Genomic DNA, 24,405 nt, shown 5'->3' with positions numbered 1-24,405 from the left:
TCTTCTTGTTTGGTTGGCTTTCTGAATAAAGTTGTTGGCTGCCCCAACAACTCATGTCTCGATATATTGGCCTGCTGTGCAGCAAGCAGTACAAGCTTGGACTTGGTAACACCCCCAACATTTTTTATTTTGAAAAATGTTAACCTTTGGAAAAAAGACTTGCTGAACTATTTGAATAACAGTATTTTAATGTGTTATTAAAATAGTGACCATGTATGTTAATAATGCTTCAACAAACCTGAATTAGACAAAAATGTGACTAATATTTGCTGGGTGCTTTGTAGAGACCACCCTGTACAAGAGAATTACATGCATATTTCATTTAGTCAAATAGCTCTCTGAAATTAGAAATAGTAACAGTTCCATTTTTACAAATGAGGAAACTGAGCCCTAGAGAACTTAAAGTTCACACCCTTAGTAAGACGCAGAATTCAAACCTCCATGACTAATTCCAGAACCCTGGCTTAACCAGTTTACTATACCTGTTAAAATACATGTCAACATAATAACTAAATGCAGTGTGTGAACCTTGATTGGATCCTGGATGGTGGGAAAAAAGCAGCAAAAAAAAACATTTGGGGGACAATTTGGAAATTTTTTGCAAATATGGAATTACTATTAGTTTTAAGTGTAATAATATAATTGTAGTTAGGTAGGGAAATGTCCTTATTTTTAGGCAATGAAGTATTTAGGAATGAAGTTTCATTATGTCCTCAACCTACTTTCTTTTTTTTTTTTTTTTTTTTTGGTACGTGGGCCTCTCACTGTTGTGGCCTCTCCTGCTGCGGAGCACAGGCTCCGGACGCGCAGGCTCAGTGGCCGTGGCTCATGGGCCCAGCCGCCCCGTGGCATGTGGGATCTTCCCGGACCGGAGCACGAACCTGTGTCCCCTGCATCGGCAGGTGGACTCTCAACCACTGCACCACCAGGGAAGCCCCTCAACGTACTTTCAAATGCTTCAGTTAAAAATCTGTGACACACACACAAGCACGCACCCTTACACAAAAGCAACTAACTGTTGGCATAATGTTAACCACTGTTGAATCAATGTGAAGGGTACCTGGATGTTCACTGTACTAGTCTTTCAACATTTCCCTAGTTTTGAAAATGTTTTAAATAAAATGTTGGGGGAAATGCATATTTAGACAAGGCTCTTAAGAAATAATTCATAGAATCTCAGGAAGTTTTAAAGATTTAAAATTTTCATGAGATTTTAAAGATCAAGTGGAGTCTTACAGCATCTTTTTCTTTGCTGCTACTTAAATGATTTTATTTCACCAACGGTATAAACAAGATTACACCATACACAATGTACAAATAAGCATTAAAAAGTATGAAAGTGTATGTATTGTAGTATCAGCATAGGGACTGGTATTAACAGAAAATTTTACTTTCCTTAACGATCGTGTATTTTCAGAAAAATGTCATAAATTTTTCTTTTTCAATTCCACTTAAAAAAGAGAGAGAGAGAGAGAGAGAAAGCCCTAAAAATTCCTTATTGCCTCCTGTCCCATTGGTGAAAATTGTATGTCCTGGAAATCAGTCTTTATGCTGTTCGTGTCCCTCTGCAGGTGGAATTTTGAGCTATAAATGGGAACCTGGGATTCCACCGCTGGTTCTGTGCACGGAGCTGTGCTGCAAACGATAATTAAGCAAGACCGAGAATAGTTAACGTTTTACAAAGAAGCAAGTGGTGGCCGAAAACAGTTCAATTCTTGGATTTGGAACGCATCCTTTAGTGCCCAAATCTCCGGCCAACCTAGGACGCGAGAGCAGGTTGCGGGATCCCCAGGAAGTTCCCAGAGGAAGCGGAGGCCAGAGGCTGGTCTTCAGGGAGTATAACGACCCCTCCTCCTCCTCGGCCATTCCGGATCTAGGTGTCGGGGCATCTGCCAATAGTAAGCGAGAGGCGAGGCCAGTCCATCCTGCCCCCTCTGCCAATCGGGAGCGAGGGGGCGGGCCCTGGAAGGCCTCAGGCAGTGGAGCCCTGGAGCGAGGAAGAAAGGTCCGCCCTCTGCGCCTCGGCTAATTGAAAGCGAGGGGCGGGTCCCGGGGCGGGTCCCGGAAGGCGGTGCCAGGCGCAGGGGCGAAGGCTGGGCGGTAGGGCTGCGGCCTCCGCCGGCGGGCAGTATGGAGGACGTGAGTTCGTGGATGCTGGTGGCGAGCGACAGGCCCGGAGCCCCCTCTTCCGGTGCTGGGCGCGCTGGGCGGAGACGGGGGTGGGGACAGCCTTGGCCGGAGGGGCGCCACCTGCGCGGGGCTGCCCGGGCGCCGGGTTGTGGGAGGAGGCACCGGGGCAGCGTCGGGGTCCACGCCGGCCCCGGGCTTGTTTTCCCGGCGTATGGCCGGGCGGGCGCCAGCCCCGTGCGGACGCGTGTCGGGTTCCGGAACTGGGGCGGCCCGAGGTGCGCGCGGGGCCCCGGGCGCAGGGCCGGTCGGACGCCTGGGCGCAGGGGCGAGTCCCCCTCCTCTTGGGTCCCGGCCTTGGCCTGAGGGCTGTGACTTGGAGCGGCTGCGGCGTCCCGCGGGCAGACCTGTCGTTAACATCACCCGAAAACCCACATTGGAGAAAAACAATGTCGTGATGTCTTGAATCGAGGCATGGTAGGAGTAAAGGGATTTTTAAATCTCTTTACTTAGATGGATCCGAACCAGATTACTAAAAAACCAGTGCACTAGTTACAGTGTATATAGTGTACAGAGTGAAGAGTAATTGCAAAAATCTTTACTTAAATGTATTAAAACATTTTTAGGAGAAGCATGTATTTGTGCCCAAAATTAACTGGGTTGCCCACTGGCACAAAATTCTTGCTCTTGAAAAATGCAAAGTTGATAGTTATATTAAAGCACTGATTTGAGTTAATAGATTAATAGGAATATTACTGTGATCCTACCACTGAATGAGGTGCATCAGGCAAGACACATGAAACACAGTTCCAGCCCAACACAGGACCTTAGATTCTTGTGCAAATAGTGACTATAGTTCAATTATCTTGACTAAATAAAGACCAAACAATTTCTAATGATAAGACTAAAAAAGTCTATTTTTTTTCAGTTGAGAACATGGAAAGCTAACTGTAACACCTGGGAAGTAGATTTGAGATTCATATATATTTAAAGAAAAACTGATTGTTTCTAAATTTTTTAAGGGTGGGATTCATGAACTGACAATGTGTGGAGAAAATGAGTAAGAGGAAAATTAGAGACTCATCAAAATGTGTGCAGTAAATGCTTCTTGGTTGGTGCTAAGCTGTCCCAGCGTTCTTGGGTCTGTAGCTTTTAGCGTTAGTACAGCCCTAGAAATTTGTTTCACCAAACAGTTGGTAAGTAATGTTTCACCAATAGCTACATAGCTTTAGATCTGAGCAAGTCGCCTGCTTTTGGTATTTTGTGGATATGGTTTCTACCACTCAGTAGAAAGCTAAAAACTGTGTGCCATATCTTAGGCCCAGACACTTAAATGAGTTAAAAGAGGCAAAGGCTTTTTAGTTAACGGTTCTTTGTTTGCAAGTGGGTGAACCAATTGTGGCTACTTTAAGGAAGAAAGGGATTTATTTGAAAGGTTATAGGGTAGATGAACACCTAGGCCTCTGAAAGGATCCAAACAAGGGCAGCTTAAGGGATCCAGAGACAGGAGTCCTTTCAGAATCTGTCCTGGGATGGATCGCCTCAACCATGGACTCCGTTTGCTTTGCTGCTCTGAGAGAGAGTTGGATTGGCCCAGCCCTTTTTGGTTCCATGACCACCCCAGGCCAAAGGAGGGTGAAGAGCATCGAAGGATGTTCCCCTTGAGACTTAATGCAGAGGTAGACATTGGGTCCCCAAAGGAAGTAGCTGTTGTCACAAAAGAAGAGGGAGGAGATGGTGTGGAAAAAACAACAGCTATCTTCACTTGCAGATGGTGAGTTCCAGACGGTGCTGTTTGTATGGTTTTCCCACATTTCCTATAGGCTCCAAAGGGCAGTGTATTTGATGTAGTCACCAAATACATTGTATTTCATGAACATTGAATAAGTGACATAGAAACCATATTGTCCCCAGCCCCTTCATTGTAGTCAGGGAAAACAAAAGGCATACGCATAAAGGAAACAATACAAGGCAGCATAAGAAATATTCCAAATTAATATTATGGGCAGTGATTTTTTAGGAGTTTTAAAGTAGAAAGAAAACACTTGGCAGGACAAGTTTTATAGAGAATATAAGTTTTGGTTGGACTTTGAAAGACGAGTTGGATTCTGAAAAAGATAGGAGAGGATATTTGTGGGGCATTCCAGAAAGCTCATGCAGGCTAGAGGAGAAGGTGCATGAAAGGGTATGAGTGGGAGATAAAGTAGACTATTGTCTTACAGTCAGGGTTACAATGCTACCTTTTAAAAAGTTCCCACATCCCAACTGTTCAAGAAGTTGGGCCGTCTTTCATTCACTCAACACACATTTTGAGTACCTGCTGTGTATCAGGTACTAAAAGTACAAAGAACATAGTATAATGTAGAGTCCTGCCCTTGTGAAGCACACCTTATTCGAACCACTTTGATACCTTGTCCTTCCTTCTGACTGAAAGAACCAAAAACCTGTATATAATATATGAAAAAACAGGCGTGGCCGCCCCCGGAAGTGGACTTCACCTCCCAAGAAGTGGTTTCACAGGGAAGGTTATCAGGAAGGCTATGAAGAAGGAAGTAGTTTGGGTATGATTGAAGGAAGACAGTATGGCTCATTACATGGAGCTAAAATCGCATCTGAGATCGGGTGCTACCAAGGTTTTGCTTTTGCTTGGAGATGTCTCCTGCACGGCTACGCCACTGAGAAAGACAGCAAAAAGATGAAGGTCTTAGAATCGTTGATTGGAATGATTCAGAAATTCTCTTATGATGACCCTACTTATGATAAACTTTATGAAGACTTAGAGAGAATTAGAGGGAAATTTAAGCAGCTTTGTTCATTACTAAACGTCCAGCCCGACTTTAAAATTAGTGCAGAAGGTTCCGGACTTTCATTTTGAGGATGACAGATGCACAAAGACAAAACATCAGGGAACAGATGTTCGTATGTCAAGTGTTTAAAAATGTGATTAAAGGCAAAACAGGCATTGCTAATTATGTGATTTAGTGGAGGTGTTAGGTAATGCTATGGTGGTAATCATTTTGCAATATATAAGTGTATCAAATCAACTCATGGTATGCAAACTTACACAGTGATATGTTAATTATATCTCAAAGTGGAAAAAATGATCAAGCATGCAAAGGGGCAGGGAAATATGACATAATGAGTCAATTAAAACTGATTCAAAAATGACATGCTAGAAATAGCAAACAAGGTCATTTAAAAAAATTATTATAACTGTTTTCTATATGTTCCAAAGGTTAAAAAGACACATGGGAGATATAAAATAAACCCGCTCAAACTTGCAGAGATAAAAACTACAATGTCAGATGAAAAAGGCAGTAAGAACAGCATTGAGGCATCAGAGAAGGCAGCATTTTTGCTAAGACAGACACTTGACAGGTGGGGAGGGATGAAGAGGTACAGAGATTAGAAGGATGGCCTGGAGAGGTTCATGGACATTAGTTAAGGGAAGAGCCGTAGAGGTGGGAAAGCTGCTAATTGAGAAAGCTAGAAGCAGAGGAGTCTTGAAGAGAATAGAAATCATCAGAATTGCTCCCTAAGTTATGGCAAACTAAACAGGAAGCTATCTAGGCATTGAATAAAAAAAAAATGCAGCAGCATTGAATGCCTGGGACTGGAAATTGAGAAGCCCATTCCAGATCTAGTCATTTCCCAGATTGCTGTGTTATCTTTATAATCCTGGTGCACAGCAGCCTGCCCTTACACCATTGGTCCCCCTCTCTACCCCTTCTAAAGTGAAGAGCCCATATCCTCTGTCTCCAAATCCAATTCTCAGTCTTCCCCTTTTCCCACTAAATTTTCATTTCTCTCTTGTTCTAGTGCAATTATCTAACCTAAATTTTTTGCATCATTTGTGCTATTCATTTGCTAATTTATTATTTACTGCCCCATAATATGCCACACACTATATTCTATTGTGCATTCTTATATTGTTCAGTCCTGCATGCCTTTATCCTAACCTCCCTAATGAAAATGTAATCTCCTTTTGAATAGGGACTGTGTTTTACATTCTTTTATCTCAGGAACAGTGCCTTATATGTAACAGTTTTCAGTAAGGCTCTGAGACTGAGAGATTGTTTTATACACCAGAGAAGACTGTTTTATGCACCAGAGACTAAGATGCTGTTCCTGTCAAGACCCTAACTTTAAACATGACTAACAAGATTTTGAGGCTGCAGCTCAGCCTTTGCTGGCTACTTCAGTGACATTGCAACTAGTTGTTTTCATTGAGAATCTGGTATCTACAAACTGAAATCTCCTCGAGGGTCTATCAGGGTGATCTGTTTCTATTAACACTCTAACATATTTCTCTCATGATTGAAAGTTTGTTTAAGACCTCCTAGTAATGTCTCAACCAGCTTTCCAAAATTTTGTGGAACACCGAGATACAGTTTAAGAATTTCAACCATATGTAATTATTTTTATCAATAATATAAATAATGTTGGGGACTCCCCTGGTGGTCCAGTGGTTAAAACTGCACTTCCCACTGCAGAAGTCACGGGTTTGATCCCTGGTAAGGGAACTAAGATCCTACATGCTGCATGGCACAGCCAGAAATGTAAATATATATATATATATATATATATATATGTGTGTGTGTGTGTGTGTGTGTGTGTGTATAATGTTAAATAAATCAATATCTAAGTTTTGTGGGCTTGAAGAAAATTATTTGAGATTAATGAGATTAATAATTGATAATTAATGAGATTATTTATATATAATCTCATGTCTTACCTCATTTGGAAATAAAGAATTAAGATTTCTTCTACTTGTTTTAATAATTGTTTTCATCAGTTTGTTTACAGTAGTCATCAAGAAGTTTATGGTATTTTTTCAAAATTGGCTTTAGGTAGGGAGTGTGTTTTCTTGTCTATAATTTGTGTAATGAATTTTAAAGCTTTATAGTTTAGTAGATTTGTCTTGGAAACATAATCCAGAGAGTGGTGATTATAGCTTGCTTCCTTTTTTCTGCACCTCAGGGTTCCTTGGATCTCATCCAAAGTATTGAAGATGACCCCCTTCTGGACACCCAGCATCTCCCACATCACTCATTACACGCTCATTTCAGGCCCAGATTCCACCCTCTTCCTACAGTCATCATTGCAAATCTTCTCTTGTTGATACATGTAAGTTGACTGGGAGAAAGTGATCCATTCAAAGGCGATGTTTTTCTAAAATTTATAACCTCTTCAGAGGGCAGTTTGGCTATATCTATTAACATTTAAAGTGTGCATACTTTTTTACTCATATCTCTACTTCAGATAATTTATTGTAGACATATTTGCACACATGTAAGGATATCGTTTATGATAGCAATGTTGTCTGTAATATGAAGAAACTACAAACTGCCACCATCCAGAAGATGTATGTCCCGTCCATATGAAGGAATGCTTATACAATATTAAAAGAGAAACTTAGAAGAGAAACTTGGGGTGGATGTGCACCCTTCACGGTTCATTGTTGAATGGAAAAAAATGAGGTTTACAATGGTGTGTACAGAATGTTCCTATTTGTACATTTTAAAAGGGTGTTGAGAGAAATGTGTATATGGGTGATGTTGTGACTTATACAAAATATATTTGGTCATTCAGATGATCAAAATATAGTTCTCATATGTCTTTGGTCTTCATCCATGGATTCTGGCTCACAGCTCCCAAAACCCTTGGAATTTCCTGAGTGATAAGAGCAATGGGAGCATCTTCTGTTATAATTTTTGGTCTTTTGTCCTCATTCCCTAAAATTGCCTCAAAGTCAGAAAGGTGAAATGGGTGTCTTGATATTCATAACAACCCCTTTCCACCACTGCTGGATTTATGTTGGTGAGGTGACTTTGGAAAGCACCTAAGGATGGGGGCTGTTGCCAGGGGAACCAAGCAGGAACAAAGAGTTGGAACTTTCAGTCCCACACCCTGGCCTCTGGGGATGGGAAAGGGGCTGGAGGTTAAATCATCCACCTATGGCCAATGATTTAATCAACTAGGCCTATGTGATGAAGCCTCCATAAAGACCCAAAAGGAGGGGGTTCAGAGAGCTTCCAGGTTGGTGAGCTAGAACACTTGTTATGAACCACCTGCCAGGTCACCAGACTCCACCAGGACAGAAGCTCCTTTGTTTGGGAACTGGCAGGAAGTATATCTTCATCGGGCTATTGATTTGTATCTTTTAATATCCTTTGTAATAAATTGGTAATGTGGTGAGTAAACAGGTTTCCTGAGTTCTGTGAGCCAGTCTGGCAAACTAATTGAACCCGAGAAGGAGTTGATGGGAACCTCTGATTTATAGCCTGTCAGTCAGAAGTGCAGGTAACAACCTGGATTTGAAAGTGGTGTCTAAAGTCCAAGGAGGGGGTTGTGGGAACCTCTAATTTGTAGCCAGTGGGTAAGAAGCACTGGTAACAACCTGGCAGTTAGCATCTGAAGTGAGGGCAGTCTTGTGGGACTGAGCCTTTAACCCATGGGATCTGATGCTCTCTCCAGGTAGTTTAAGAATTGAGTTGAGCTGTCTTCATCAAGACACCCATTTCACCAGTTGAGCTCCTAGTTGGTGTCAGAGATTTGCCGCCCCCCTCTGCTGTCCCCCACACACACACACACATTGGAATTGGTACTAGAAACTTTTAACGTTTATTCCTGTATTCTGCGATAGAATATCTCCAGAAGCATTCACAAGACTCTTAATGCTAGTTGCACTGAGCGCCTCAGTGGAAGGGACACCTAATATATTTTAATGTTTACTTTTTGTACCATTTGAATTTATTTTTTACCATATGCATGTATTACTTTTTCAGTTATAAAAACAAAATAAGATACAGATAAATCTGTGTTGACATGGAAACACTAGGAAATAGTGTTAAGCAGAGAAATCAGTGTACTGTTGCCCCACATTTTATATGATAAAATTACAAATATCTGGGGATTTTTAAAAATGTGTGTTGCAACCACTAGATAAATAAATCCTGGAGATCTAATGCATAGCATAGTGATTATAGTCAACACTCATATTATAAATTTCAAAGTTGCTAGGAGACTAGATACCTTAATTGCTCTCACCACAAAAAAGAAATGGTAATTATGTGACATGATACAAGTGTTGGCTAAAGCTAGGGTGGCCATCTTTTTGCAATATACGAATATTTCAAATCAACACATTGCACACCTTAAACTTATACAGTGTTATGTCAATTATATCCCTCAATAAAAACAAATAAAGTTCAACGTCATAAAAACAAAACAAGACACATGTATGAATGGTCTTGTAGGCTTATTGGGGGCTCTGCTCCAAGTCTGTTAATTATTTCCTCATTTTGGTTACTGCAGTCTCAAACACTAGGGGCTGTAGTTGTTCTTTGCTGCAATGTGAAAGATCAAAAGAAGGCAGATTCTCGCCACTCCTTGGGTGTTCATGAGGAGGGTGGATGTGGTTGAGGACTGGCCCAGCTGCTTCTCCAGTGAGGTGCACTGTGGAAGACTTGCACTCAGAACTGAGTGCATTGAGGAGAGAGGTACACCTGTTTTCCTCATGTAGATCTAGTAAATGGCCTGATTCTGCCATGGCCTGCTGATCCCCAGATAGCAGCTGTAGTGCTTCTTTCCTTGTGCCTCTTTGTATTGATATAATTAAATTATATAATTATAAATTATATAAAGAGTATAAAATACTCTTTATGTATGTACAGTACACACACACACACCACTTAAAAAAAACTTTTTACATTTTATATTGCCTGCCTTTGATAGTGTGGGATTGATTGCCCTAATTTTAGGACTAAGAAAATCTTATGTTAAAGAACAAGAAAAACTAATGTCTTTATGTACTACTTTGTATAAAATGGATCAGTTGAGTTCAATGTACAGTATATTACAGTAGAGGGAATATGTTGACTTTTCCACTTTTGCTTTATGAGGATGTGCATCTTGAGCTGCTATAGCAAATATTACTGCTCTTGACAAACCACATAAATTTTAAATAGATTTATTACATGCTAAGATTGGCTGCTATTGGATGCTTGGTGATGGATGCTAATGACAGCATTTAAAATTTTCTTTGATTTTTAAAGAAATTGTAGAATAATACTGCCTTATGGTTAACAAGTAAAACATTACCAGAATATACAAAGATATAATCGTCCCTTTTCTCTGCTTCACCCCTTCTCCCTGAGTTAATAAATGGGGTCAGTTCACTCACTGTACCTCTTTCAGTGTCTTTTGTTAAGTTCATACAAATGTATACAAAAAGATTACCACGTTATAAAAGGATGTCCCCCATTTCCAAAAAAGAAAAGGTTGGATAATACGGTATTTATTACTCAACAGCAGTGTTCCTCAAACTTGAGCATGCACCAGACACCCTGGCAGGCTTATTACACTACAGGTTGCTGGCCATACCCCCAGAGATTTTGATTTGCGGCCTGAGAATTTACATTTCTAACTGGTCTGGAGACCACACTTTGAACTACTACTTTACACCTTACTTTCTTTAACCTTAACATGTCATAGATATCCACCCAAACTAATACATAGAGCTTTAGTTAATTTTTTTTTTTTTTTTTTGGCTGTGTTGGGTCTTTGTTGCTGCACTTGGGCTTTCTCTAGTTGTGACGAGAGCAGGGGCTACTCTTCATTGTGGTGCACCGGCTTCTTCTCATTGCGGTGGCTTCTTTTGTTGTTGAGCACGGGCTCTAGGCATGAGGGTTTTAGTAGTTGTGGCACCAGGGCTCAGTAGTTGTGGCTCGTGGGCTCTAGAGCACAGGCTCAGTAGTTGTGGTGCATGGGCTTAGTTGCTCCATAGCATGTGGGATCTTCCCAGACCAGGGATTGAACCCGTGTGCCCTGCATTGGCAGGTGGATTCTTAACCACTGTGCCACCAGGGAAGATGCCTGGTTAATTCTTTTATAGCTAAATAACATTCTGTTATGTGGGTGGGTATACCTTAATTTATTCAAATATTATGCTATGGATGCATACATATACTTGGGCAATTTACAGTTTTTTTCAAATACAGAGAACACTGCAGTAAATATATGTGTCCATATATCCTAGGTACTGTGCTTTTACTTCTGAGTGATAGGGTTCTAAGGTAGGATTTCTGGGTCAAGATATTTACAAATTATTTTTCAGCAGCACTTCCCAGACCAGTCAGCATTTTATGAGACTGTTTGCCCATATGTTGATATCAATCTTTTAAATTTTTGTCAATCTAATTGGATAGTTATTCTTGTTCTCTTAAAACTGAAGCTAGAAATAAACTTTTTTAATTCACGATTTTTATTAGTTAGTTTTGAGGTGCTAAATTAACTGTTTTTACTCTTTTTAATAAAATAGAAGTGGGCCGGAAATTGAATTTAACATTAAGTACTCATCTTTGTTAGATGGGATTTGGGGTGATTTTTATTTTCTTATTTGTGATTTTATCTGTTTTCCAAATCTTCTGCAAATTTTTCTCCAGATTATCTGTTTAAAAAGTTTGTAAAAGTGGCAAAAAAGAAAGTATTTTTAAACTCATAAAAGTAGGATACTGAAAGTCATAGGTATAAGAATATGTGCTGGGGATGGTCATTATTGTTTCTTAAATCCAAATATTGAATATTAATTCTAGTGTTTTCCTTTCCACCAGATTGTGTTTGTTATTTTAGCATTTTTAACAGGTGTGCTTTGTTCTTACCCCAATCCAATTGAGGACAAGTGCCCAGGAAACTATACCAACCCATTGAAAGTTCAGACAGTCATAATCCTCGGAAAAGTTATTTTGTGGATTCTGCATTTCCTCCTTGAACGATACATCCAGTATCACCACAGCAAAGTAAGAAACCGAGGCTATAACAAGATCTACCGGTCAACAAGGAATCTTAAAAGCCTTGCGCTGATGATACACTCCACTGGTAAGCCCAGTTGTCTCACTCAGCTGTTTGGTGGCTTGCTTGAGTATAGTAAATGACAGCAGAAAGAAAATGTTAAGTTTGATTTTATAATCAAATACATGCTCTCATTTTTGTGAGAGTGATGTGGCCACTAAAATTAGGATCACCTTAATGTCTTGAAGTTTTTCCTATATTTCCCTTTGAAATCTGTATTTGTTATGTAGGGGAGGAAACATATTCCTCTGCTCTTGTAGGTTCTTGGCTGAGATGCCACCAGTAAGGGACAAATTAACAGGAAAAAAACAAATAGAAGTTTAATAACATTATACCTCCTGTATACATGGGAGAGACCCAGGAAAACTAAGTAACTCCACAATGGCCTAAGCCACCCTCATAAATAATATCTCCAGCTAAAGACCAAAGATGGGGAGGGTTGGGGGAGGGGCGATAGTTCTGGGAGGTGACCAGGAAAAGCACAGTAAACAAGGGTAAGTTTGTTATGCTTGCCTTCTGCATTGATTAGAGTTTCTAGAGATTTAGAGTCATCCTGGTACAGAGAGGGATATAACCTTACAAATGGAGATTTCCTTTATAACTGTAAATGTCTCTTATAAAAGCTAACTTCTACTTGGTTTTCAGAGCTTCATCTATGTCTGCCGTTTCTTAAAAATAATCAGCTTAAAATAATACTTAAGACAAAGTAGTGATATTTTGGGGTAGCATTTTCTGTCCCCTTCATTATGAGCAAGGTACCCCTGTGTGAAATGTGGACCTTTTCCCACTTTTGATACTAGCAGACTTATTCATCTTAAGGAGATATACAGCTGATGCTAGTTGACACTTGTAGGATAGGAGAGGATTGTTTTATTTTAATTGAAGCTTGGTGCTTTTCTCGCAGTAAGAGAAAGACTGTTATATAATAAGATGTATTACTAAAACAGAAAACCTGGAAAACAATTTATGAAGGCAAGGTCAGAAAGTCCATCCAGGATGCAGACAATTTAAAGGCTTATTGGAATTAAATTGAACTTCTTTAGGTATTTTTGCCTAATTGTCAAGGTTTCTACCTTTTCTTAAAAAGCCCTCTTTTTCAATGAGTCCAGAATAAATGTTTGAACATTTTGAAACCAAATTAGAAATTAATTTTTCCCCAGAAAAACAGCTCTACAGAATTTAATGTTTTTCCTGTGTTCTGGTAGTGCATTTGCTCAGCGAGGTTGTCAGTGGGAGCGGGAGGGCCCAGCGGTTGCAGAGAAAGAAGCATTGTATTGGAATGGCTGGTCTTGAAGCATCTCCAAGGGGTGTCCTTTACTGCCCCCAGAGGAAGAGTGCGGTTTCTACTTCTACTGCTGATTGCAGTACTTGTTTTTGGCCAGAAGATGTCCCTATAATCTTTGCGCCTCTGACAAAGAGAAAAGCAGAAACCTATTTGTATACTGACCAAAATAATGTTGTTTCTCCACTGATGGTCTGGAAATAGTATTTTTGAGGCCCACCAAGAGATTGTCTAATCTTTGCCTTTCCTCTGACTTTCAAATTATTGCTACACATGTGACCCTTAATCACAGTCTGTTTCTAAACAATTGGACCCTCAGTTTAATCACTGACGGCATCACTTTTAAGTTACTCATATAAGGACCCAGAAATCCAGGAGAATTGGGGCAGATGTTTACTTTGTTTCTATTTTCTTTAAATATATTTTTTTTCTTATTTGAATTAAAAGAAGGTAAATCTATGAGGATATAGAACTTCCAGCTAATCTGAAGGGTGTAACCATTCTTTTTTTTGCCTGTGATAGTATTGCTGGGTATTGTCTGGCTTCATCCTGATGCTTGTTATTACCTGCAGAGAGAAAAATAAATTGATTTTACTTTATTTTTGTGGAGATGGGAGAAGGGGCTTTGCTTTCTTCCCAAATAAGTTGAAAATATTTATCTGATTTATCTGTTCTCCTTCCTAAGATCAAAATACATCCTGAACTGTATCAGATGTTATTAGCTGCATAGCAAGTTGCATATTTAGTTGTTCTTTTCATTTAAGCGAAAACTTGACCCTTGGAGACATGGTGCTGGGCAGGGTGCTCTCATGATGTCCACAGTGCTTATCATTCAGGGGAATGTCTTACTTCTGCAGTCTTTGCTGCCAAGCCTGCAAGTTCACCCTGTGACCTGCCACACTGCTGACACAGGCCTTGCTCACGGCATCAGAAATCCTCTGGAAACTGTGTTCACTTTCCCTGCATAGGTTTTTCCCTAGTTTTTTCCTCTCGCTAAAGCTGTAAAGTTATATTTGTCTTGTACATAAAACTAATTCATAAATTGAGCTATTGGTTAACATGCTAAGACACTGTGACATTTGTGAGTGTAAGGGGAGGGCTTAGGGATTTGTGCTAGACCATTGCTTTGTGTAGAGGGACTTCTGATAGGTTATTTAAACAGGGTTCTTTGGCTCACAGTCATCCCTTTGTACCAAGAAGCAGAAGGTAAATCAAAAGAGCATCTCCCCAGCCTTGATCAGACTTGGATAAATATGTTAGTTTTAGGAAATTCTAAGATAAAACACTACAGGAATGACTTCTGCCCCTAAATTTTTCTTTGACAGTCTTCAGACTGTAAGTGCAGAATGAGGTTAAAATGGTCTTCAAAAATAAATAATGGATATGCTGAGCAGGGGGGAAACAGCTCATATTTATTGTCACCCCATTTTTCAGATGAGGAGTGGAGGTGTTAGGTCATCTGTCCAAGGTCAGCAGCGTGTCCCCGGTTTTTTTCTGGATACTTGCCACGTCCTTTACTGTGCTGCATGACCAGAAGGGGCCACCGGATCCTCGTAGAAACTCACTCCTTGAGTTTTAAAAAAGTCCAGATTCTTACGTATTTGTGTCATGGGGCATCATTTGCTCTTAGCCGTGTTATGTTTGATTTCCATCCTCTACCTTCCTTCGTCGCCGCATGGGTGGGTGGGTGCCCGCGCCCTCGCGGTACCCCTGCGGGGGCTGCGGCAGTGGCAGCAGCTGCGTGGGCTCCGGGACTCCGCCCCGCCCACGCACCCACGCTGTGTTTCCTCCCCACAGGCAGCACAGCGCTCCTCCTCCTGCTCTGCCTGCAGCACTCCTTCCCCGAGCCCAGCACGCTGTACCTGGACCTCATTCTGGCCACCCTGGCCGTGGAGCTGGTCTGTTCCCTGACGTGCCTGCTCGTGTACACAGGTGAGAATGACAAGGAGCCTGTTCTTATAGAAAGGGCTTTCACTGCTGGCGCATCCCCACCTGAATCCCAGCCCATTACCTTTCTGGCGGGAAACATTTTCTATGTGGCCGTTACCCTATTGAACACCCATACCTCATTGCTGACCACATCCAGACTCCTCTAATTTCAAACCCCCAGGAACTTACCGGTGAGTCGTATTTCTAAAGTTGTGTCATCAACAAATTCTTATCAACTAGAATGAAGGCTTTCCATTAAAAAAATAAATAAAAAAGATCTACAAACTTTTGCGTCCTCAAAGGAAACTGAGATGTAAATCTGGCTTTAAATTAAAATATAGCTAAATATAGGACTTCCCTGGCTGTCCAGTGGTTAAGACTCTGAGCTTCCACTGAAGGGGGCATGGGTTCAGTCCCTGGTAGGGGTAAGATCCCACATGCTGTGTGGCAAAATAAAAGTAAAATAAAATAAGTAAATAAGTTAATACATGCAAAACTGCATTTAGCCCAAACTTGATTTTGATAAACCATTTAAGAACCCACTTCTTTCTAAATTTAGAACTGTCTGAGGATTATTTTAGCTGGCTGTCTCTCAGAACTCTCAGTGGTAAAATTAAATAAGCTTCGAACATGTTAACATGAAAAATAGATGGAAGGATACTTGAAGAGAAAAAAATCCAAGCCCAGAAGAAACAAGATTTCATTCCTGCTGCAGTACTGACATGCACTAAAATCTGTAATAGCAGTTAATTTGGTGGCATTGAGCAACAGTTGTTTTGTGACAATAAAATACCTTATCTGTCCATTCTGAAAGAGATTATTTCTTCAGTTATGAAGGAAAAGTCACATGGGCCAAAGCTTGTGTTTCATTTTACTGTTTTGTGCCTCTTCTTAAGGCTTCTAGGACAAATGTTGACTTTGTTCAGTGTATCACAAAAAATTTAAGGTTGATTCCCTGATACATGCATTTTTCTTGCTTCTCTATATTAAAAAGATTTAAAAGATACCTAGTTTTGGTAATGCTGATAGTAACTCTTCTTGACATGATTCTTTGATAAACTAATTCTAATGTAAATTTCACTAATTTGTCTGCAGTAAAGTAGTTAATGTCTAGAAGTCAAGATGGACTCTTCTCATTGGGCACCTGACTGCCTCTGTAGGAAAAAACTAGGAAAATAAAACTTAAAAGCTTTGCGGTGATTTGCTTAGCTTTCCATTTGTTTAAAAATAAGCAAGGATTCAAAAAATGCCACTCAGTTACCAGCCTTCCAGTAGCCCTGATGTTCGGGCTTCAGCTCAGGAGGAAACGACTGTAAGGGACAGCAGGCCCATGTCCAGTGTCCTGCGGTTTAGTGAGAGCTTTCCTTGGCTTATTGTGGTGGACAGGAGGAGTGGAAGATTCTCATTCCGTGTAGATTGCACTGGTATTATTGCCTGGCCTGTGATCTGATATATGCTGACTGCATGCAATTTAATTTATTTTAAAACCCACAAATACCAGAAACTATCACAACATTGTAAATCAACTGTACTTCAATTAAAAAAAGAAAATGGAACACCTTCAGGAAAAAAAAAAACCCACAAAGATGAGTCTGAAAGACAGACATTTTTATATTGTTGAGCTATTGTCTTTTATTTCTGCCTCTTAAGTTTTACTTTAATATTCTGTAACTGTTATTTCCTTTTCCCCAGTTCAAGAAACTTAAACTTGTTCCAAGTTTCTTCATTTATCTTGGAGTTATTATGTGGAAGACACCATTATAAGGAGATGCCATATGAACGTAACTCCAATTTAGAGGCAAGCCTCATGGGACAGTCGAGTCTCAGCCTTCATCTCCTGAGTGGCACTGGACACAGTGGCTCACTCCCTCCTTGAGATGCGTTCTTTACTTGTCCTGGGAAGCTGGCTTCCTGGCATCCCACCTGGCCCCCTGATGGCCCCATCTTCTCTTTTGTTGAGCTCTCCCGGCCTGCATGGTGGAGCCCAGCGCTCAGTCCCCATCTGCCCTTGAGTGGGTGCGCTGTTCTTGTGCCATCGGAAGCTGAGGGGCTATTCATATCTTTTTTTTTTTTTTTTGAAGTATACTTGATTTACAGTGTTGTACTAGTTTCATGTGTACAGAAAAATGATTCAGATATATATATTCTTTTTCAGATTCTTGTCCATTATAAGCTATTACAAGATATTGAATATAGTTCCCTGTGCTATACCGTAGATCCATGTTGTTTATCTATTTTATATACGGTAGTGTGTATCTGTTAATCTCAAACTCCTAATCTATCCCTCCCTGCACACCCAATTTCCCCTTTGGAAACCATAGTTTGTTTTCTGTGTCTGTGAGTTTATTTCTGTTTTATAAATAAGTTCATTTGTATCATATTTTAGATTCCACATAAAAGTGATAATCATATGATATTTGTCTTGCTCTGACTTATTTCACGTAGTATGATAATCTCTGGGTCCATCCATGTAGCTGCAAATGGCATTATTTCATTCTTTTTCATGGCTGAGTAATATTCCATTGTATGTATGTGTCAAGTCTTCTTTATCCATTCATCTGTTGATGGACATTTAGGTTGCTTCCATGTCTTGGCTATTGTAAAAAGTGCTGCAGTGAACATTGAGGTGCATGTATCCTTTTTTTCTTTAAACAGATTTATTTATTTTTATTTATTTATTTTTGGCTGCATTGGGTCTTCGTTGCTGCGTGCGGGCTTTCTCTAGTTGTGGCGAGTGGGGGCTGTTCTTCATTGCATTGCGAGGACTTCTCATTGCGGTGACTTCTTTTGTTGCGGAGCACAGGTTCTAGGTGCACAGGCTTCAGTAGTTGTGGCATGTGGGCTCAGTAGTTGTGGCTCGAGGGCTCTAGAGCACAGGCTCAGTAGTTGTGACTCATGGGCTTAGTTGCTCCACTGCATGTGGGATCTTCCCAGACCAGGGCTGGAACCCGTGTCCCCTGCACTGGCAGGCAAATTCTTAACCACTGCGCCACCAGGGAAGTCCCCTGCACTGGCAGGCAGATTCTTAACCACTGCGCCACCAGGGAAGTCCCCTGCATGTATCCTTTTGAACCATGTTTTTCCTCTGGATATATGCCCAGGAGTGGGATTGCTGGATCATATGGTAAATCTGCTTTTAGTTTTTTAACAAACCTCCATACTGTTCTCCATAGTGGCTGTACCAGTTTACATTCCCACCAACAGTGCAGGAGGGTTCCCTTTTCTCCACACCCCCTCCAGCATTTATTATTTGTAGACTTTTTATTTTATTTTATTTGTATTTGTAGACTTTTTTTTTTTTGTAGACTTTTGATGGCCATTCTGACTGGTGTGAGGTGATACCTCATTGTAGTTTTGATTTGCATTTCTCTGATTAGCCATGTTGAGCATCTTTTCATGTGTCTGTTGATCATCTTGATGTCTTCTTGGAGAAATGTCTGTGTAGGAGTTTTGCCGAATTTTTGATTGGGTTGTTTGTTTTTTTGATATTGAGCTGTTTGTATATTTTGGAAATTAATCCCTTGCTGGTCTCGTGGTTTGGAAATATTTTCTCCCATTCTGTAGGTTTTGTTTTTGTGTTGTTTATGGTTTCCTTTGCTGTGCAAAAGCTTTTAAGTTTCATTAGGTCCTATTTGTTTATTTTTGCTTTTATTTCCATTACTGTAGGATATGGTTTCAAAAAAACATTGTTGCGATTTATGTCAGAGTATTCTGCCTATGTTTTCCTCTAGGAGTTTTATAGTCTCCAGCCTTACATTTAGGTGTTTAATCCATTTTGAGTTTATTTTTGTATATGGTGTTGGAGAATGTTCTAATTTCATTTTGTACATGTAGCTGTCCAGTTTTCCCAGCAATGCTTATTGAAGAGATTCTTTTCTCCATTGTATATTCTTGCTTCCCTTGTCATGGATTAATTGACCATAAGCGTGTGGGTTTATTTCTGTGTCCTCTGTTCTGTTTCATTGATCTGTGTGTGTCTGTTTTTGTGTGAGGGGCTTCTCATTTCTAACTCTCTTGGCCAGCACCTAAAAATCAAGGGCTTCTTGTTACATTCCCTCACTGGTTCTTTTGGCATCTCACTACCCACTTCCTTCTGGTCCTTTCTGATGAACCCTCTGCATGTCTTCTAACCTTCTCACATTTCTCTTTAACCTCTTTGTTTAATCTTCTTCAGCTTCATTCTCATCTGAGAGTCACATCAGAATCATCTGTGGGTCCTGGCAGTTCCATGACAGGTTGAACATATGACTCAGCATGCACTTCTGGGTCCATATGTACTTTTACACAGATGTTCCAAATGGCATTATTTATAGCAGCCAGAAGTGGAAACAACCTAAATGGTGTTAGGATAAAGTGATGACTAGACCAACAAAAGGTGTTCTATCCATACAGAGGATAGTATTCAGCCACAAAAAGGAAGGAATGATGGAATGAAGCACTGACACTTACAGTATAGATGAACCTTGAAAGCATTATGCTGAGAGAAAAAAAAGCCAGTCGTAAATATTGTATGATTCTGTGTGCTTGGAATGCCCAGAGCAGGCACATCTATAGAGCAGGAGAACACATTAGTGGTTGCCTAGTCCTGGAGGTGGGGGTACCTAGAGAGTGACTGCTCATGGATCCCAGGCTTCTTTTTGGGGTGACAAGATGTTCTAAAATTGATTGTGGAGATGGTTGCACAACTCTTTGAATGTACTGAACCATTGAATTGTACACTTTGAAGGAATTGCAGTGTATGTGAATTATATCTCAAGGGTTGTTACAAGAAAGGAAAGAATCATATGTGGAGTTTTTAAAAATTGTGCTGGGGCCTAACCCACCTCCCCTCCCCCTTCCCACGTGTTGAATACTTGACCCATTTGGAGCTGCACGAACAATTCTCGAGGCCAGTCTCATTGGACAGTCACTGCCATCACTGAGGCCTGGCTCAGCCCTTTCTCTTGTCCCCTTGTCACCATCTGTGATGGGAGTGCTCATTCCAGCCGTGTCCCAGGGTTATTCCGCAGGTGGGGCAGGGCCCCCGGACAGTGGCTCTTACTCAGACATGCAGATTGTTCAGGTCAGTCTGTAGCCAAACCTGCGAGGTTGGGAACAACAGCCTTGTTGTGTCTGATTATTCAACTCTCTGCAGCAGACTTCTGCACCTACCCATATGCATTAGGCTGCTGGGGCTGCCAGAGCACGTACCCAGCCTGGGTGACTAAGACACACAAAACTTATTTTCTCTCACTTGTGGAGGCGGGACCTCTGAGATCAGGGTGTCACAGGCCTGGCTTCTCCAGAGGCTTCTTCCTTGGTGTGTAGGTGGCCGCCTCTCGTTGTGTTCTCATGTGGCCTTTGCTCTGTGCAGATGCATTCCTGGTGTCCCTTCATCACTCAGATCAGCACTGCCCCGATTACTTTGTTCTTACTTTGATTACCTCACCAAAGGTCACGTCTCCAAGGACACTCATGTTGGGGTTAGGGCTTCAGGTTCATCAGTGGCCTCCAGGTCACCAAATTCCCTGGCTCTTCCATGTGTCTTCACTTCCGGGCAATGAGCGCTGATGGCTCTTTCCTGACTCTTCTCCTGCCTCTGCATCAGCATTTCCATTCCCTTTTAGCACATTTTCCCTATTTGTTTATTCACTTTATGAACCGTTTTTCTTTTTTTTTGCATATTACTTGAAAAGAATTGCCAATTACTAATGAAATTTGAATAAATGGAATTAGAAAAATTTTCGTGATTGGATAACCTGACAATAATGACTTTATTATTTTAGTGAAAATTCGAAAATTTAATAAAGCCAAGCCACAGCCTGATGTAGTTGAAGAAGAAAAAATCTATGCTTACCCCAGCAATATTACCTCGGAGACTGGATTCAGGTAAGTGTGGAGTAAAAGATTAACAAGAGATTGAAAAGTTTATTCCATCTGGAAATCTAGAGACCATTCTGATGCTTGGAGTTTAGGACTCTGCATATGTTAAAATATGTTTACAGCTATGTTTGATTTGTTTACTTCCTCTCAGCTGTGGTGAAACCAAGTCTAAAGAATGAATCTCGTTTGGGGATATTGCCTTGGCTTACAAAATCTAAGAAAAAGTAACGGATATAACGTGCTGTACTGAAAACTAGTAGAGATCCATTTGCGAAGAGACTTTTGGTGAACATGTGTAACTCATGAATACCTTGGTTCTGTGCAGGACTCTCTCAAGCCTGGAGGAGATTGTGGAGAAGCAGGGAGACATCATAGTGTATCTGAAGCGGCACAATGCCCTGCTCAGCCAGCGTCTGCTGGCCTTCACGTCCTCTGACCTCAACTCTCAGCCAAGTGGGATTTGACAGCAATTCCAGAGGAGCCAGAGTAATTTAGACTGACGGGCTACCTGACAAGCTGTCTTAGGGAAATGCAGCTTTGCCAAGTAACATTCTACAATTTCTGTTGGAAACTTGAATTTGGTTCTCACCTGCGTGGCTGTTTAATAAGTAGGACTCGTGGATCATTTGAAAGACACTTTGTAGCGCCTTGCAAACTCAAGGGGAATGTCTGTTTTGCACATTTTGAAATTATTTAACTGCCTGGTTTATCCTAGGATCAAAGGTATAGATTAAACATCTCCTTGACCAACACTTCTTCCATACTCATTGGGACCTGGTAATAATTTGGCTTTTTACAGAGGAAGTCTGAAATAACAACCTATATTTAAAACTGGGCTTGAGTTTTTCCCACTTTTATACTGGTGAGAGAAGTCATCATTTCTCATGGTTAGTGTTTTTCCCCATGGAGCCTTAACGTATTTTATATGCTTGTGTGGTATTGGATGGCCTTGGCCCTTATAGCTTTTATACGAATTTTGTCACTGTAGGATCGAGGTCTCACTGGATGATTTACTCTGCAGCCCCTACCGGTTTCCATTCTCCAGAAATAAGATTTGAAGATTACTTGGACCAGCATTAGACCAACCAGTGCTGCCTGTGAAAGCAGGAGCGCCTGCCATTGGCAGCAGCTGAAATAGTTAGAGAAGACTTAGGGCTTTCTCTTTATTTTGGCCCTTCTTTGAGAGGTAGCCATGTATTTCAGTATTGACTGTCTTTGGATCAATAAGTTCAGTGATAGGAAAGGGGTCTTCTATAGCTTTAAGTTTGAAAGAAAAAAAGAATATGTTTTTTAGTCTTGGATTATACTTAAAAATTATGATGGAAAAAAATGTCATATCAACTTATATATAGATATTAAACATATCTAATTCTCCAGATAAAATGAAGCATATTTATGAGTAAATGGCATTTTTTTCTCCAGTTTTCCTAGCATGCCCTTTTCATATATCAGTTTGCTTTTGGCACCTTTACATGCTGCCTCAGAAAGCCTTCTGTGTGAAAGCTTAACATGAGGGAAGGGGATATGTGTGATTATGTATGCTGCTAAATTTTTTTTTATTTAGCTGAATAATCAATATTTGATTTAAAAATCCTTGAGCTATACATAACTATTTAGCAAGGGATGTGTTCATTGGGTCACACAATACATATGAAGGGCAAACATCTGTTTCCTTTAGATACACCCATTGTGGAGCATTCTCAAGGTTTTCTGCTAAGGTCAAGGTGATTGTGTGTCACCTGTAGTCAATACCATTGAGTCCCCAAATTGAAAACATTCACAAACTAAAGCCAAAATTGTATTTTTAAAGTTAAGATTGTATCCAAGTTTCCTGACTTTTTCTTCCTCTCTTTTTTTCTTTTTTCCTTCCTTTTTACTATGTCTCAAAGCCATTGTCTTCTGTGGAAACCTGTCTCTATGTTCTGGAAGAGCTTTTGCCTTTAGCTGTTTTCCTTAGGGAAAATACATGTGGTAGATGATTAATTCTCATTTACTTTTAAATTCATTTTGGATCTACAGTCAGTTTTTAAGGTTTATGTGATGAACATTGGTTTACAGAGAAAGGTATAGTTAAAAAGTTAGAATATTCAAGTTCTCATGGGCTGTCGGTATAATCAACATTCTTTTCTAAACTCAATACTGAACATTTCAAACAATAAAAGAAAATGAAAGAAAGGAATAAACAAAACAACTTAAATGTTAGTCATTTTGCGCACCAAGTAGATACTGTGCTAGCACCATGGATACAAAAATTAATAAGACAGTCCTAGCTTGTAGCTTACATTCTAAGGAGAGGACTAGGATTTCCAGTCTCTGTGCTAAGTGAAATGATGACAGTAAGCCCAAAGTGCCATAGGGGCTCCAGGTCAGAGAGTTTCCTGGGGGGAAAGGCTTTAGGTATTCCAGGGAAATTTATGAGTAAACAAGAAGGTCGAACAGCTACAGATGATCATCTGCACTGTGTATAGCTTGAGCCAAAAGGATGATGCTGGACACGGGAGGAAGAATGACCAATGGCAGATTCTGGGGACCCTAACGCTCTCTAGGCCAAGGGACCTGCAGCGGAATGGGGCCCACTGAAGGGTTCCAGGCAAGGAAGTGACAGTTGGTTTTAGTTTCAGGAGGATCAGACTGCCAGTGTGGTGTAGGAAAGTGGGTGGCAGAGTGTATATGGCACTGAACTAGGGCAGGTAAAGTAACATTTTATCATGGGTATATATGTATATATCTGTATTGTATTTTTATATTGTTAATTTGGGGATTTTATTTCAAATGACAGTAGCATGCATTTCTTTGAATACTAATGAATTAGAGCTTTTTTCCGTATTCTTTGGCCTTTTACAAATCTTTTGTGATGTACATGTGTAAGTCTTTTGCTTATTATTCTCCTGGGATATTCTTTTTCTAACAAACATCTTCCTTTATATATAAGGATAGTCTTCAGTTTATATTTGTTGGAAATATTTTCTAGCTTGTTGTGGGTTCTTTTGCCATGTACTCTTCAAACACTGCAGCCTGGATTCTGTCCCCGTAGCACTGGTGGAAAGTTCACACAAATGAATTCCTAAAGCCACATCAGGTGAGAGCCAGCAGTATTTGAAGAAATTTTAATATACCCATGCTTGGGAATTGAATTCCCTGGCTGTCCAGTGGTTAGGACTCCGTGCTTTCCCTGCTGAGGGCTCAGGTTCGATTCCTGGTCAGGGAACTAACATCCCACAAGCTTCTCAGTGCAACCAAACACACACACACACACCGCCCCGCCCCTCCCCCCCACACACACCCTGCACCCCCAGGCTTCTGCTGGAGGCCGTTTTTCTTCACATGAATTGAGTTAATTCTTTTTCCTTTTT

The 24,405-nt window shown here is 40.5% G+C and overlaps 1 protein-coding gene across 2 annotated transcripts; it reads left to right on the top strand.

The window, feature by feature from the left end:
* Positions 1-2,003: 2,003 nt before the first annotated feature.
* Positions 2,004-23,878, top strand: TMEM192 (transmembrane protein 192). Of its 2 annotated transcripts, none has more exons than XM_059065879.2 (6): positions 2,004-2,139; positions 7,108-7,254; positions 11,742-12,006; positions 15,059-15,193; positions 20,956-21,058; positions 21,378-23,878. In XM_059065879.2, the coding sequence occupies exons 1-6, from the start codon at positions 2,131-2,133 to the stop codon at positions 21,514-21,516; spliced, it is 798 nt and encodes a 265-aa protein (XP_058921862.1). In that variant the 5' UTR covers positions 2,004-2,130; the 3' UTR covers positions 21,517-23,878. The 2 variants fall into 2 exon arrangements, with proteins under 2 accessions (XP_058921862.1, XP_066892117.1); XM_067036016.1 differs by lacking the exon at positions 2,004-2,139 and adding an exon at positions 3,830-3,901.
* Positions 23,879-24,405: the final 527 nt, after the last annotated feature.

This window comes from Kogia breviceps, chromosome 6, assembly GCF_026419965.1.
Source record: "Kogia breviceps isolate mKogBre1 chromosome 6, mKogBre1 haplotype 1, whole genome shotgun sequence".
NCBI lineage: Eukaryota > Metazoa > Chordata > Mammalia > Artiodactyla > Physeteridae > Kogia > Kogia breviceps.
This window is presented reverse-complemented; position numbering and strand designations above follow the sequence as displayed.

What these genes read in the sequence shown, in the direction of transcription:
- TMEM192 (XM_059065879.2), top strand. An exon ending in ATCTTCTCTTGTTGATACAT is followed by an intron (nt 7,255 to 11,741) that starts GTAAGTTGACTG and finishes CCTTTCCACCAG; the next exon opens with ATTGTGTTTGTTATTTTAGC. An exon ending in GCTGATGATACACTCCACTG is followed by an intron (nt 12,007 to 15,058) that starts GTAAGCCCAGTT and finishes TCCTCCCCACAG; the next exon opens with GCAGCACAGCGCTCCTCCTC.